The 13,316-nt window shown below is 49.7% G+C and overlaps 1 protein-coding gene across 1 annotated transcript in view; it reads left to right on the top strand.

Annotated features, from left to right (window-relative positions):
• PRKCA (protein kinase C alpha) overlaps nt 1-6,684 on the top strand; it is a 378,887-nt gene extending 372,203 nt beyond the window's left edge. The window contains exon 17 of the mRNA XM_015589706.2: nt 88-6,684. Coding sequence (XP_015445192.1) covers nt 88-252 — 165 coding nt within the window. The 3' untranslated portion in view covers nt 253-6,684. The remainder of the gene's footprint in view (nt 1-87) is intronic.
• Nucleotides 6,685-13,316: the final 6,632 nt, after the last annotated feature.

Genomic DNA, 13,316 nt, shown 5'->3' on the forward strand with positions numbered 1-13,316 from the left:
CCTCCGCCCTGCCGAGCGCGCTGGGACAGCTGCTTCCCTGTTTCCTGCCCCTCACTGACCTTCCTTCCTGTTCTTTTTTCTCCGCAGTGCGGCAAAGGAGCAGAAAACTTTGACAAGTTCTTCACACGAGGGCAGCCTGTCTTAACGCCTCCCGACCAGCTGGTCATTGCTAACATAGACCAGTCTGATTTCGAAGGGTTCTCGTACGTCAACCCCCAGTTCGTGCACCCCATCTTACAGAGCGCAGTATGAAACTCACCAACCAGAACAAACGCCTCCCCAGCCCCCAGCACCCTGCCCCACCGCCCCCCCAACCCCCCAGCAGCGAGAAATGATTCTTAACCCTAAAATTTTAAGGCCACAGCCTTGTTCCTTGTTCCAGATGGAGGCCTGAAAATTGTAGGGTTATTTGTCCGAATGCGACCAACTGTTCAGGGTCTCTCTCTTACAACCAAGAACATTATCTTAGTGGAAGATGATAATGTACAGTGTCCAGTTTAATCATGTAGAAGTCACCTCTGGCTGTAGATCAACCCTTCCTAGAAAGTAAACAGACTCTTGCCCCCTTTTCGGTACGATTTGATATATTTTCCGTATCCTCTGGCTGTCAGATTTTCACCATCAGGATCCCCCCACCAGAGATGTGGAAATGAACTTGCCCCCCCCCCCAGCGCAGCAGGCTGGACACCCCTCCACCCAAGGCGCCCAGAGAGTGAGCAGGGCGGGGTCGGGGGTGGGCATCCGTGTCGCTTCTGTCCTCTGCCTCAGCGGACACCGTTCCTAAACCCCGAGGGGCCTGGGCGCCGTTTGCAAGCTCCCTGTTCCCAGACCTTGACAGTCATACCCCGTCATCATCCGGTGGTTACCAGTTTAGAAAAAGAGAGAAAGAAAACCTCAGATGCGGGTTCGGTGGATCTGTCATGTTGTACCCTACTCGGCTGATTCCCTGTCTTGATACTTGCATTTCTTTTTTTAAGAGGCCAAATCTTCTAAGGACTTTGCTAAATGAGCACATGAAATCGTTTCAAATCAAGGAGAAACCAGGGCATACGTTCGTCCACTGTAATCTCTGGGAGATTATTCTGTGACCCGGGGTGCCATCAGCAATCATGGCGCTACTCGCCAGCGTTGTTAGCCAACCCCCTCCCCCACGTGCGGATATTTTGCTACCTACTTCCCGAGAAGCTGAAGTGTGCGCCCCACCCCCTTTTGTACTTATTTATTTAATAGGCCGCAGTGTCGTTGATGAGAGTACGGTGTACAGTAACTTAAAGTGTTGACGCTAGCTAGCAGCAGTCCTTGCTGATGGAGTTCCCTCCCAGCTCTGGCCCTTGACATCCCCTTTGGGATGAAAACCGGTATGGTTTTGGTTCCCCCTTCTAGTTCATGTTGAATGACACACCTGGACCTGTAGAATCAGGAAACCTGAATACATATCAGCTCAAAGATGTTTTACTGCGAGAAGGATTTTCATATGTTTTGCAAATGCATCATGCAATGAATTTTGCATGTTTATAATAAACCTGAATAACAAGTGAATCTATATTATTGATATAATCGTATCAAGTATAAAGAGAGTATTATATAATAATTTTATAAGACACAATCGTGCTATATTTGTGAAGGCTCTTGTTTCTAACCTTTGATGATTAAGTTTGAGTTTAATTCTTCGCTGCCATGCTTCCTCTTCCCCGCCCCCGCCCCATGCGTGCCCTGCACATTGGCGCTGTATTGGAGATATTCATTTTTTTAACATAGATCTAATTTCAGAAATGAATGGCTAATTTACATGATTAATTAGGCATATATATATATATATATACACACATATATATAAATATTCGATTCTACTTGCAAACAAAAGTTTTGGGGGGTTATTTCTGAGATGAGATTCTCTCTTAGCTTCTTAACAGCATCTCCTGTTCGGGTCCCTGTGCCACGCTTCCTCTTGGGGACAGCGGGAAGTGTTTGACTCCAGTGTGGCGAGTACGTTTGAGCAGATGTGTGTCATCACCGCCCCTGGGCTTTGGTTGGTCGGTTGGTTGTGTTTTCCTTTTTTTCAGCCTCGTTACCGTTAGCGACAGGGGGTAGGACGGGAAGGTGCCCTTCCCGATCTGTGTGCGTGGACACGCCAGGAGCGTGCTGTCCAGCTGGCCGCCCCTGAAAGGACCTGCTCGTTTGTTCCAGCACGTGCAGACTTCACGAGACAAACCGTCCGCAGCCCCCTGGGCACGGCCACCCCCGGAGCTCTGAGCAGACTCCTTTTAGAGGCTACAGATTCTCTCTCCAGCTGTTGCTAGAACCAGCCTTTGCAGCCTTGTAAGAAGCACTTCAGTGGTGAGACACCGTCCTCACGCAGGGTCCTCAGAGGAGCCAGTCTCCTACGACAGGGAGAATGTTCAGAACGGAAGCTGCTAGTGGCCCTTCCAGAAAGCTGCTTTGTTTCTCCCTCTTCTCCAAAAGCATCTTCCAGCTAAGTGCCTCCTCGATTTTATTCTGGCTCTTTGCCTGAAATGTTTGTAACATGTGACCACGGAGGGGGCTTTGGGATGAGAGAGCCAGCCTGTCCCGGGAACCCCCGATGGGAGGAAGAGATGGGTAGAGAATGGGTCAGACCAGAGAAAAGCGCCTTCCTCTGCCATCTCTGATGAACCGTAGACTTCAGAACTCCCAAGGGTACCCAGCACACCCAGAGCTGCAGTCCTGCTGGTCAGTGCACGTTGTGGGGACATTTCTTCCCCAGGTGCACCTCGTTTGGTCTGATAGAAAAGGGACCAATTTATAGAAAGAGCCTGAGAAACAAAAGAGCCAGTCACCATGCCCCAGAACAGAGCAGCAGGAGGTCCCCAGAAGGGCACAGAGTCCCAGAGAAGCACACGTGGGGTGTGGGCCATTTGCTCCCGAGCCCCATGCCTCCTGCTTGTGTTAGGCCAGCAGTGGTCACAGGCTTCCCCTGAAACGGCCGACACATTTCCAAATTATTTATACTTCTCCAGGAAACATATTTAGCATCTCAGCCGGCTTGGTATTCTTTCAGAACGTGTGACGAAGTTTTCAAAGAAAATTCTCTATCCGTGGGGCCCAGCACTTTGCCTGAGGGACAGCGGGCTCAAGGACAAACTTAGGGGGAAAGCAGTATGAAACCAGGGCCCGGCGAAGTGTGGTCATGATGTCGCCTGTTCGGTGCTGTGCTATGTGCTGGATTGAGGGAAAGGCTGATGCTCGAAAGATTTTGGCAGCCCAGAATGGTTATTGCTGAAAGAATAAGGCACGTGGGTGACCATTAACAAGACTCTAGCCACAGTGTCGGTTTATAAAATTCTCTGGCATCGTCCCGCTTCGGGGCCATCGTCTGAAATAAAAGCACAAGGAAGGGGCTGCTGTTTTAACTGCAGCAGCCCCGTTACAGGCTGGAATGAGAAGGATGCCTCGAAGGGTCAGGTGACTGGGGGACTCTAGGAAGTTCTGGCCCCTGAGTACCGCCCCAGTCACCAGTACTATCCACGCCCCCGGCAGAATCTAGCACAATCTGAGTCTCCACCGGCCTCGCCGGTCTGTGACTCTGAAAGGCCATCAAATTGCCTTGCCTCATTTTCCCTTGATGGCGGCTGCTGCTTCTGCGGGACTCCCCTCTGAGGCTGCGGGCCAGTGGGCGGTCAGCGCTTGGCGTCTTTTCTAAAGCCACAGGGTGCTTGGTTTGAATGGAAGGATCTAGAGTGTGCTGCCAGGTGCAGTCCTCAGTGGATAAGGGCGGGGTTCACTCAAGGCAAGAACTAACTCAGAAAGTTGATATGAGGCCCCAAGAACCGAAATGATGGCTCATCAACACATTTACTTTCATCCCCATGACCTGTTCAAGTTAAGGCAGAATCACTGTCTTTTCTTATAAGGCTTTCTTATTAGGAATTTCGGTAGGAAGTCAGAGGGTTGAGAGCTCTCTGGAAGCGTGACTTGAGATGGTTGGTTGAAAGTTTATGAAAGACCAAGATTAATGCAAACCAGCAAATGACTGTTGAGCACCTCACTGAGCCATCAGGTCATTAGCAGAGCATGGTGACTTGCCGGAGTGGGCGTGCAGACCACATTCTGACATTCTGAGAAGAGGTCAGCAGAGGCAGAAGTGGGTAAGGAATTTAGCAAAGAGCAGGGTCCGAGTGTGTCGGGAAGGAGGCTTGCAGTAGGAGGAAGCCAGGAGGGAGGGGCAGGGAAGGGCATCCTAGCAAGGAAGCTCCTGCCATTTCCAGCGGCTTTCCATTGGAGGTTTTTGGTGCAGGCGAAAATCACCGACTGCTGGTCCTTGAGAGTGAGTTTGTTGCCAGGGATACAGCCTAGTCCTCAGAAAACATCTCCCAAATGCCAGCAGCATCCTCACCAACTGCTAGAAGCCCCCTTCCCTCCCTATGTAGAGGCAGCTCAAAGCGCTCTGGGCTGAGCCAAACCATCCGTGTGCCCCGAAAGCCAGGAGATTCCCACCCATTTTCTTCTGCAGCTTTCTGCTGAGCGTTATGACAGCCCGGGCTGGATGGAGAAGTAGCGAAACCAACCAGCCCTGCAGTTCCCACCTGACTCCACTCAGCAAGGGAAATTTGAGAGTTTTGTCTGTGCTGAAGAGGGGGCAGGGGAAGTGAGAGGCTTAGGTTTTTAAAAAAGCCTCAGAAAGGCTACACCACCTGATCGTCATTTTCTCACTTTGCTCTTATGGAGTCACCTGTTTCTTGTGTGTGCATCACACCTTTTCCTGTTTCTTTAAACGCAGCAAGGGCAGGAGTGCCTGCTACCCCACAATCACGATCATGAAATGGACACTGGGCCAGGGACCCAAAGAGTGATGACCATGAGGGTCACAGGAACAGCGAGGGCACGACAGAGGGAAGGAGAGGCACACTCTGGGTATTCGTGGCTACATACTAGTTTGACAAGGAGTTGTGGGGAATATTTTTAAAACATTTTCCTCGAGTTGCTGGCCTCCTTTTAATGAAAGATAGCAGACCTTAAACATTTCTGTCATTTCTCATTTGGGCCGATGCAGCAAATCTAGGGGATGCTACATATTTCTGTTAGAAGAGGCAGAAAGTGGGGAAAGGTTGCCTGAGTTATTCATGCCTGAAGGCAGTCACCCGGAAATGGTGTCAGCCACGATTCTGTTCGTTCTGTAATGTCAGGGACTATGTAGGGGAGGTTCAAAGTGAATGTCCAGGATCCCTGCGCCTCTGATCTGTGTGATCGATCAGGTGTCAGTTCATAGCCGTGCAGGTCAAACTCAGCCATCAGACAGCCTTACAAATGACCCTCCACTAAGGCCCACACCTTCCAAAGACTTCTTTTTAAACCTTAAGGAAGAAATGAATTTGTTAATTACAATAGAACAACTGGATATACTGGGCTATTTGTACTTTTTTATAGAGAACTTTAATAATCCTTTTAAAATGAGTTTTTAAAATAAAACTTCTGATAATTTGATAAGATCCCCATCGCGGGGAGCCTGCAGGAGGCCTGGGCAGGGGCCAGCTGGATCACCCCTGACCTGCACTCCCACTGCAGGACTTTGCCCTGCTGGTGGGGTCCGGAGTCCTCATCGGAATGACCAGAAGTTCAGGGGGAAGTTCAAGGGGCAGACAGGCACCCTCCGTATTTTCAATAGACGCTGGGGACAACCGTCTAAGGTCTAGAAATGTTCAGACTGTAGGAAAGGTGGCTTTATTGTCCCCCCTTCCAAACGCAGCCCAGGACAGCATTCTCGGGAGTCCCTGCGGCCCTTTCATCTGCTCGGCGAGGCTCTGTGACCCCCTCTGGTGTGGGAGGGGGTGGGCACATCCTCAGCTCTATCTTCAGTCCCCGGAGGGTACCTATGTCTCTCACACTCAGTGAAAATCCAGAGATGCCCTACAAAGATTTTGCCCACCGGGCAGTTCAGAAACACGTTACTCTCCCCAAGAAAGAAGAGGCAACAGCAAGCATGCCCGCTGGCGCCTGTTCCAGAGTTCATCTCTTATGGGAGTAGACAGAATCCTACTTTTCAGAAAATAAGTATCGAGTCCACTTTATAAGAACCTCTTTTTCTAAAATAAGACGAAAGGGTGGCTTCGCATTTTCTGATTAAACAACTGTGTCTTTGTCTCCTCTGCTTTAGGAGTATTTATTCCTGTGATTGTTCGTAGATTTTTTTGTTGATACTCTTCCTGGAAGAATGTGATTCTTTTCTCGAGGGAATTAATGGACTGTTCAACAATCATACATGAAGGCAGTTATTCTTTTAAGTCTAAATGGTCTAATAATTCACCTCATAGCCCTTCTATTAGGGTCTTTCAGAATAACTTTTATAGATGGTCAGAAACATTTGAAACCATTGCTTTTGCTACATGATGTTTTGTGTGTGTGTGTGGAGGGCATGCCTTGTTTAAATCATTCATTGAAAAACATGGTGTAAGACCCCTGATACGTGTGAAGGAGGGAGGAGAAGAGATGGAGGTTGAGGTTTTTCATTCTGTGTCAGTACTCACTGACAAAACGCGGAGGCCATTCAGCTGTCAAATGACATTAGGTTTATAGGGGGCGAGATGAATGTATAAATTACTGCATATTGCTTTCCTCAGTCCGTATGACCTCTAATCTTTGTTTGCATGATATGCTTTGTTAGATACATTAATTGTGTATGAATAAATATAACGATCATTCCTTAGTGTACTTGGTCTCATTTGCATTCCTCATAGCATCTGGACACGCGTTGCACACACATTCCATTTAGGTTCACTTTCTTTCTTCTTAAAATACTTCAGGCTTTGAATTGAAACTCAGCTACTGGGATAAAGTAGGGGTAGGTCATGCATTCGTTCATTCATTCATTCATTCATTCATTCTGGGCTGTTCCTGAAGCACCGCTCAGGGACAGTGGTGCCAGGCACTGGGCCGTGGTAGAGAGGCAGGCCGGCACCGTCTACCTGCATGCGGCTTACGTTCCCACGCCGCCAGATTACAGGGGACACACAACAGCCGGTGGGGACATCATCCAACGTTGGACTGTGCCCTTCCACCGGGAGGAGGATTTCAGAAGGAATTCAGCTCAAATCTCGGGAATTTTTCTCCAGAAATAGATATTTTCATACTTCCTGTTGGCTGCACTGTAGACTCAGCTTCAGGACTGTCACCACTGTTAGGGGCAGCGGCCCTCGTCCTGTACTTATTCCTGGGTGAAAAACAGGGGGGCATTTTCAAACGTGAAACAGGGAATATTTCAGCATACCCAGTGTCTTCAAGCTCAACACTCTTTAGGGAATTAGCGTCAAAAAGAATTAAAAAGCAATGACAACAGAATAGCCCTTCTCAAAGCCAAGAGTCAGCCTGGGCCAAGTTCATCTTCACTTGCTTCCTCTCCCCTTTCTGGGGACAGCTCTCCCCTTGTGCTCAAGGCCTGCTCCTCACCCACAGACCCCAGTCCTGCACCTCCCAGGCCACCCAGCGTGTTCTGCACCCAAAGCTGCCTGTGCTTCGGTCCCTGTCCTCCAGAGTCTGCTTCCAGCTCACCAAGTGGATTACCAAGGGCAGCGACCTCAGCAACATCAAATGTGGCTGGTCCTCCTGGCCCTGCGGAGGCCAAGAACATGACCTGAGCACCAGGAGGTGGACAGAAAGTCCCATCAGGACTTGATAAAATACCAGTCTTGGGATTGCAGCTGCCCAGCTGTGCCCGGAAGCCTGTCCCTCTGTCCCACACACCTAATACGACATAAGGGAGCCACTGGCTGGGCCGGCAGCCCGTGCCGAGTCAGCTCTGAAGGTCATTCAGCTGGACGTGGTCTCTGCACTTACGGGCACACGCTCCTCCTCCTTCTAATGCCCAGGTCCTTGCTGAGGTCCTGGTGCGTGTGCATGCCCACCCCCTTCACACACAGCGACAGCCGGCAGCTCCTTCCCCGTCACCCCCCTTCACCCTCATCCGTCCCCGGAGAGGCCGCCTAGGTGGCAATTAAGAGAAAAACTGCAGCCACACTGCCTGGTGTCCCACTGAGTCATCGTTTGGTCAGGAGTGAGCTATTCGTGCCTCTCCATGCCTCGGTTTCCCCGTCTGGAATGGTGCCTACCTCACTGGGCTACGGTGAGGGCTAAACGCGTGAATCCGAAGCATTAGAACAGGGGCTTCCATGAAGGAAGGGTGAGCTCTCCTTACGAGGGCGGAAACCTCGGCCCTGGTCCCCAGCAGACCAGAGAGGGTGGCTCCGCGACATGAGAGTGGCCCTGGGCTTTTTGTCTGTCAGTCCTTTTTGAGAAAGGGGGCCGTGAGAAAGCTGATTAGGGGATTCCCGATGTGAAGATAATTATCGAGCCAACCACAGAGTCTAGGAACAGGACTGACTGGAGGTGTGTGGGGACCCCCGGCAGACTAAAGATGGATGTTCTGTAAATAGAAATTCACAAAGAGCAGCTGAGCAGCGGGGGAGGGTAAACCAGACTGCCAAGGCCCAGCCTCGGCACCCACGGGCACAACTGTGCCACCTGCCCCCAGTCCAGCTCTGCCAGGCGACAAGTCAATGGCCCCCGGAGCATGGGCGCTAAGAGATAGCCCCGAGCTGGGCTGAGCACCAGTGAGGCCCGCCCCAAGCAGCAGCACAGAGGCCGATCGTTGAAAGAATGAGGAGAGTCTAACACGTGCTGGAATTCCAGCCCGAGTCACTGTGGCCGGTAGAGGTTCCCAATGGATCTGTCCCTGCCCTGAAATTTGGGAAGTGCCACTTGGTTGTGGGGGGAGGGGCAAGGGAGTCTTTGTTTACTAAGCTGGGAGCTCCCTGAAGGGCAGTCCCACGGCTGGGGACACAGGAACACAGGGCCGGGCGGGGCTGGCACTTCGGCCACAGAACCCTGGCTTCAGCAAGAGCTGCAGAAAGGTCCTTCTCCTGCACATCTGTCTCCCCACACGCTCGCACCCTCCCCCGCAACCCCAGTCCTTGTCCTGGCCTCACCCCGACTCCCCTGGGAGTCCCCTAACCGGTCTACCACCTGTTCTGAGCCTCTCAAGTCCGCCCCCTCCCTGCAGCCAGAGTGAAGCTCCATCCGCCATGTCTCTTGAAACACTCCACAGACCTCTCCTTGATCTTGGAAAGGACCAGAGATGTTAACACGGCTCTGAAGCCCTGTGCAAACTCTCCCCACCTCTGGCATCATCTGGCCCCATCCGGGCCCACATTCTCCTGACTCTCTGGCCTTCCTTCAATTCCTCGAATGTGCGGTGACTTTTCCAACCCCAGGGCCTTTGCACCTGCTGTGCCCACTGCCTGAAGCATCCTTCTCCAAACCTTGTGAATCCAGCTGACTCTACACATCTCTGAGTTGTTAACTCTTAGCGAGATCGTCTCCCTCCTCCCCGACCAGCTCACCCTCCTCTCACCCCCTCACACATTTGCTTGGTACCCACCTCCCTTCTTTGCGGTTGTCACTTCACATTTGTTCGTGGGAATAGTTTTTTGCCTCCCTTGGCAGTTTGCTTCTTGAAATCAGTACCATGCTGGCTTGTGTCTGCAATTACCCTTCCAGGGTGGGATAGTGGGCAACCCAGACTGGAAGTTCAAAGACAGCCCTCACCGTCCCATGTCCACCTCTGCCCACTTATGTCCAGTCCATCTTCAAGTCCTGTCGTGTCTTCTCTAAAGCCATGATTCTCAACTGGGGGTGATGTCACCCCCCAGGGGACTTTAGGCAATGTCTGGAGACATTTTTTTGTTTGTTTGTCACAACCGGAGAGAGATGCTGCTGGCACCTACTAGGTAAATGCCAAAGTTGGGGCATCCTACAACACAGAAGGCAGCCCCCACAACGGAGAATGCGCCAGCCCAAACGTCAGGGTGCCGCTGTGGAAAGCCATTCTAAAGCATGCTCCACGCCCTTCCACTCTGCTCCACGTCCACTGTTCCCTCTGCCTGTCACCTGGAGGTCACCTCGGATTCCCCATGGCCTTCTCTGCACAGCAGCCAGCATAACCTTGTCTGAGCAGGTCCCTCCCCTACTTAAAGCCTTCCAATGGCTCCCTATCACCCTCAGAAGAAAACTCACACTTGCCCACAGCCTGCCAGCCTCACACACTCTGACCTGAGACACGCTGGCTTAACGGTTAGGAGGTGAGCTCAGAAAGTGCTGACTGGTAATTCACTCATGCGTGTGTGTGCCCTTTCCCATCAGAAGGTAAGCTCCTCGTGAGGAGTGAGTTTGTCCATCCTGTTCTCTGCAGGAGCCCAGCCCCTAGAGCAGTGCTTGGCACACAGTAGGGACCCAGAAGAATGTTTATCGAATGAGTCAATGAATGCATGGATCTCAGAATTTCTCTAAAGGAAGCAAAATGTTACCCAAACCATTACTGTGTCATCGTCTGTGCCCTCAAGGTATTTCACAAACTAATTAAGGAGACCAGATATAGACACAAGAATTAATTAAAGATCAGTTCTCAAAAACTTCTCACGGGCCCATGAAACCCAGGTTCTCAATCCCTGTCTAATGGCACAGCATCTGAAGGCAATGGCTGCCTACAGTTACACTTGAGTGACTATTTAAAGCCCTGAGCTTTGTCACCAGCTTTCGGTGTGCTCTGGGGGTGAAATTATGGTTCAGCTAAAACGCTGACACACGTGGGCACAGGCGAAGGTCATCTACTTCCACATCGTGTCCCCATCTGAGAGCTCACGTCGCTGGAGCAGGGCCCTGACTGCAGGGAGCGTGCGAGAAGTGCTTTTGGCTCCAGGAAAGCAGAACTGGATGTCTCCTCAAGATTCTTTTTTTTAAAAAAAGCTAATTCAATAAATATATTGCAGAGAGAGGCCTATTCTGGGCACGAAAGGGGAAAGTACAATATAGTTCTAAGGAAATGAGAGAGCTAGCAGTGGGCTCAAGGACTCAACAGGCACTGGGGAAAATGGCAACAAATAAAAGTATAACGTAAATCATAACCACGCGCGCGCGCGTACACACACACACACACACACACACACACACACACACACACACACACAGGACCAAAAGCGTGCCAAGCACTCTTCCGGTTACTTTACGTTCATTTATTTAAAGCCCACAGTGACCAGGCGAGGAAGGTCTTCTTTACCGCGCCCATTTGACAGAAGAGGAAAGGCAAGTCCAGGGAGGTCAGATAACAATTTCTAGGGAAACGACACGGGACAAACAGAGCCAACTGGAGGAGCCGAGGGGTGAGCCAAGCCAGGGGACCTTCTTGGAGGAGGAGGCAGGGAGGCTGCTGTCCGATGGAGGAAGGGGTGGAGAGGGGAAAGGGGAGGCGCCAACAAGCGGAAATCAGCAAACCGCGCTGACTCTCATCCAGAGCCGCTGTGTGATTTCACCGAAACCTGCTCGTCTAAGCCTTGCGGCACCTCCGTGGAAGAGAAGTCAGTGTTCCCATCTTATAGGTGGGGAAACTGAGGCCCAAGTTAATTAACCGGCTTCCGGTTACATAACTCTCAAGCAGCACAGCGAGGCTGGGCACCAGGTGTCTCTGATCTTTCTGGCTTTGCTGCGCTCTCGAGAGCAAAGAGGCGTCCTGCGCGGAGGGACGCGGGACCATCCTGTGTGGTGTGGGGGTGGGGGTTCGCCTTTATGGCTTCCTTCAAAGCGTACCCCATCTCTCAGGCAACGCCGATGCCTACGAGACTAGCTGCCCTTCTGTAACTGTTTCCTGAAGCCTTTCTCCCCCCTTTTTTTTTTTTTTTCTTTTTTTGAGCCGTCTAGATGTGGGTGGACAGAGAAAAATAGCACTCGATTCTTAGAACATAGCAGATACCTTTGCAGCCACCCCCACCCGGCTGACTCACACCTGGAAAAGCCCCGGAGGAAGGAGCAAGTGGCAGGCAAAGCTGACTGGCCGGGGGGTGGGGCTCCCCACCCACCCCGCACCATAGGACAACTCCTGGCATTGAGTCTCCCAGAAGTCAGAAACAATTGGAACTATGTGCCTGCAGGTGATGCCATCGTCTAATGGCCAGACAACTTGTCAAAAGGGAAGAGCTGATCTCTTTAGCAGTGGGCAGCCCAGGGCGGCGAGGTCGGGTTTGGTTGGGGTAGAATACTGTGGGAACGCTTTTAGATTATTTTAGACTATTTACAAAAATGACACCTCGTAGCTAATACAGATAAGGAAAAGAAAATCCCACCAGTGTCAGATAATCACTGTCACGCGTGATAACTTGCTCACTTCATTAAAGTTTATTAATTATTTTGTTACCTTTTCATGAAGGGCAGTGAAACCCTCTTAGCAAACTCCATGGGGACTTGAAGATGGGCATGGGAAGCAGGGCTCACAAACATTGATGTGCACGTGCTTTAAACATGTTATTGTAACGTAAATCCTATACACTCACAACCAGACGGGAATGATGAGGACTTCTCTCGGAATGAGGTGTCTCTCTTTTTGTATAAACTATACCCAGACCCTGACTTAAAATTTCCAACATGAGTTTATTTGAAGAAGAGCAAAATATTCACAAAAGCAACTTGAACGCAAAGTCCTTCCAGATTTTTGCAGAGTTTTCTAGTCTTTTGGAGTTGCCTTGCTCACAACCAGCTCTACGGCCATTTTTAAAAACTCAACTTTATCATCTTTCTTAATCTATTTTGTGTTCATTGAAACACCTCTGTTCTTCATAGTTGTATTTTATCAGTTTATGTGGCATTTGCTTAATTAAGTTACTTAATTACAAAACAATATAGCCGGCATCAAAAGTGTGGGGATTGAATTAGCTGACTTGTGGTAAATTACAGTGGGAATAAAATTGCAGAGATATAAGAAAATAGGAATTCAAGGGAAATAAGATATTCGGCATGTCATGGGAAATATTTAGTGTTTTATAGGGAAAATAATGTCGGTTAATTCAGTAGGTCATTTTACTGGACGTCAAACAAGAAAGAGTCTACTACAAAACATGCATCATTCCACATCATTATGTTTCAGGGCTGCATAATATTCCATTCTGTATTGTATGCATTCTAATTCATCTTTACACATCACTTACTTTTTTCCTAACATTTGGGTGATTCTCTATTTTTCACTATCATAAACATCACTGTGATGAATATTCTAATTTTTATATCTTCACTGCTTGATAAATTATTTCATGTATTTATTCATTCAAAATACTACCCTACTTGGTGCCATGTACTATTCTAGGTGTAGGGGACATAGTAATAAACCAAACCAATAAAAATCCCAACTCTTATGGATTATATTCTTGTGGGAGGTTTCCATGTCCTTAAGACCAATTCCCAAAAACTGGATTCTTGGTCAATAGCTATGAAACCTTTTAGGGCTTTTGATATATATTGTCAAAATG

The sequence above is a fragment of the Pteropus alecto genome, unplaced genomic scaffold (genome assembly GCF_000325575.1).
Source record: "Pteropus alecto unplaced genomic scaffold, ASM32557v1 scaffold134, whole genome shotgun sequence".
NCBI lineage: Eukaryota > Metazoa > Chordata > Mammalia > Chiroptera > Pteropodidae > Pteropus > Pteropus alecto.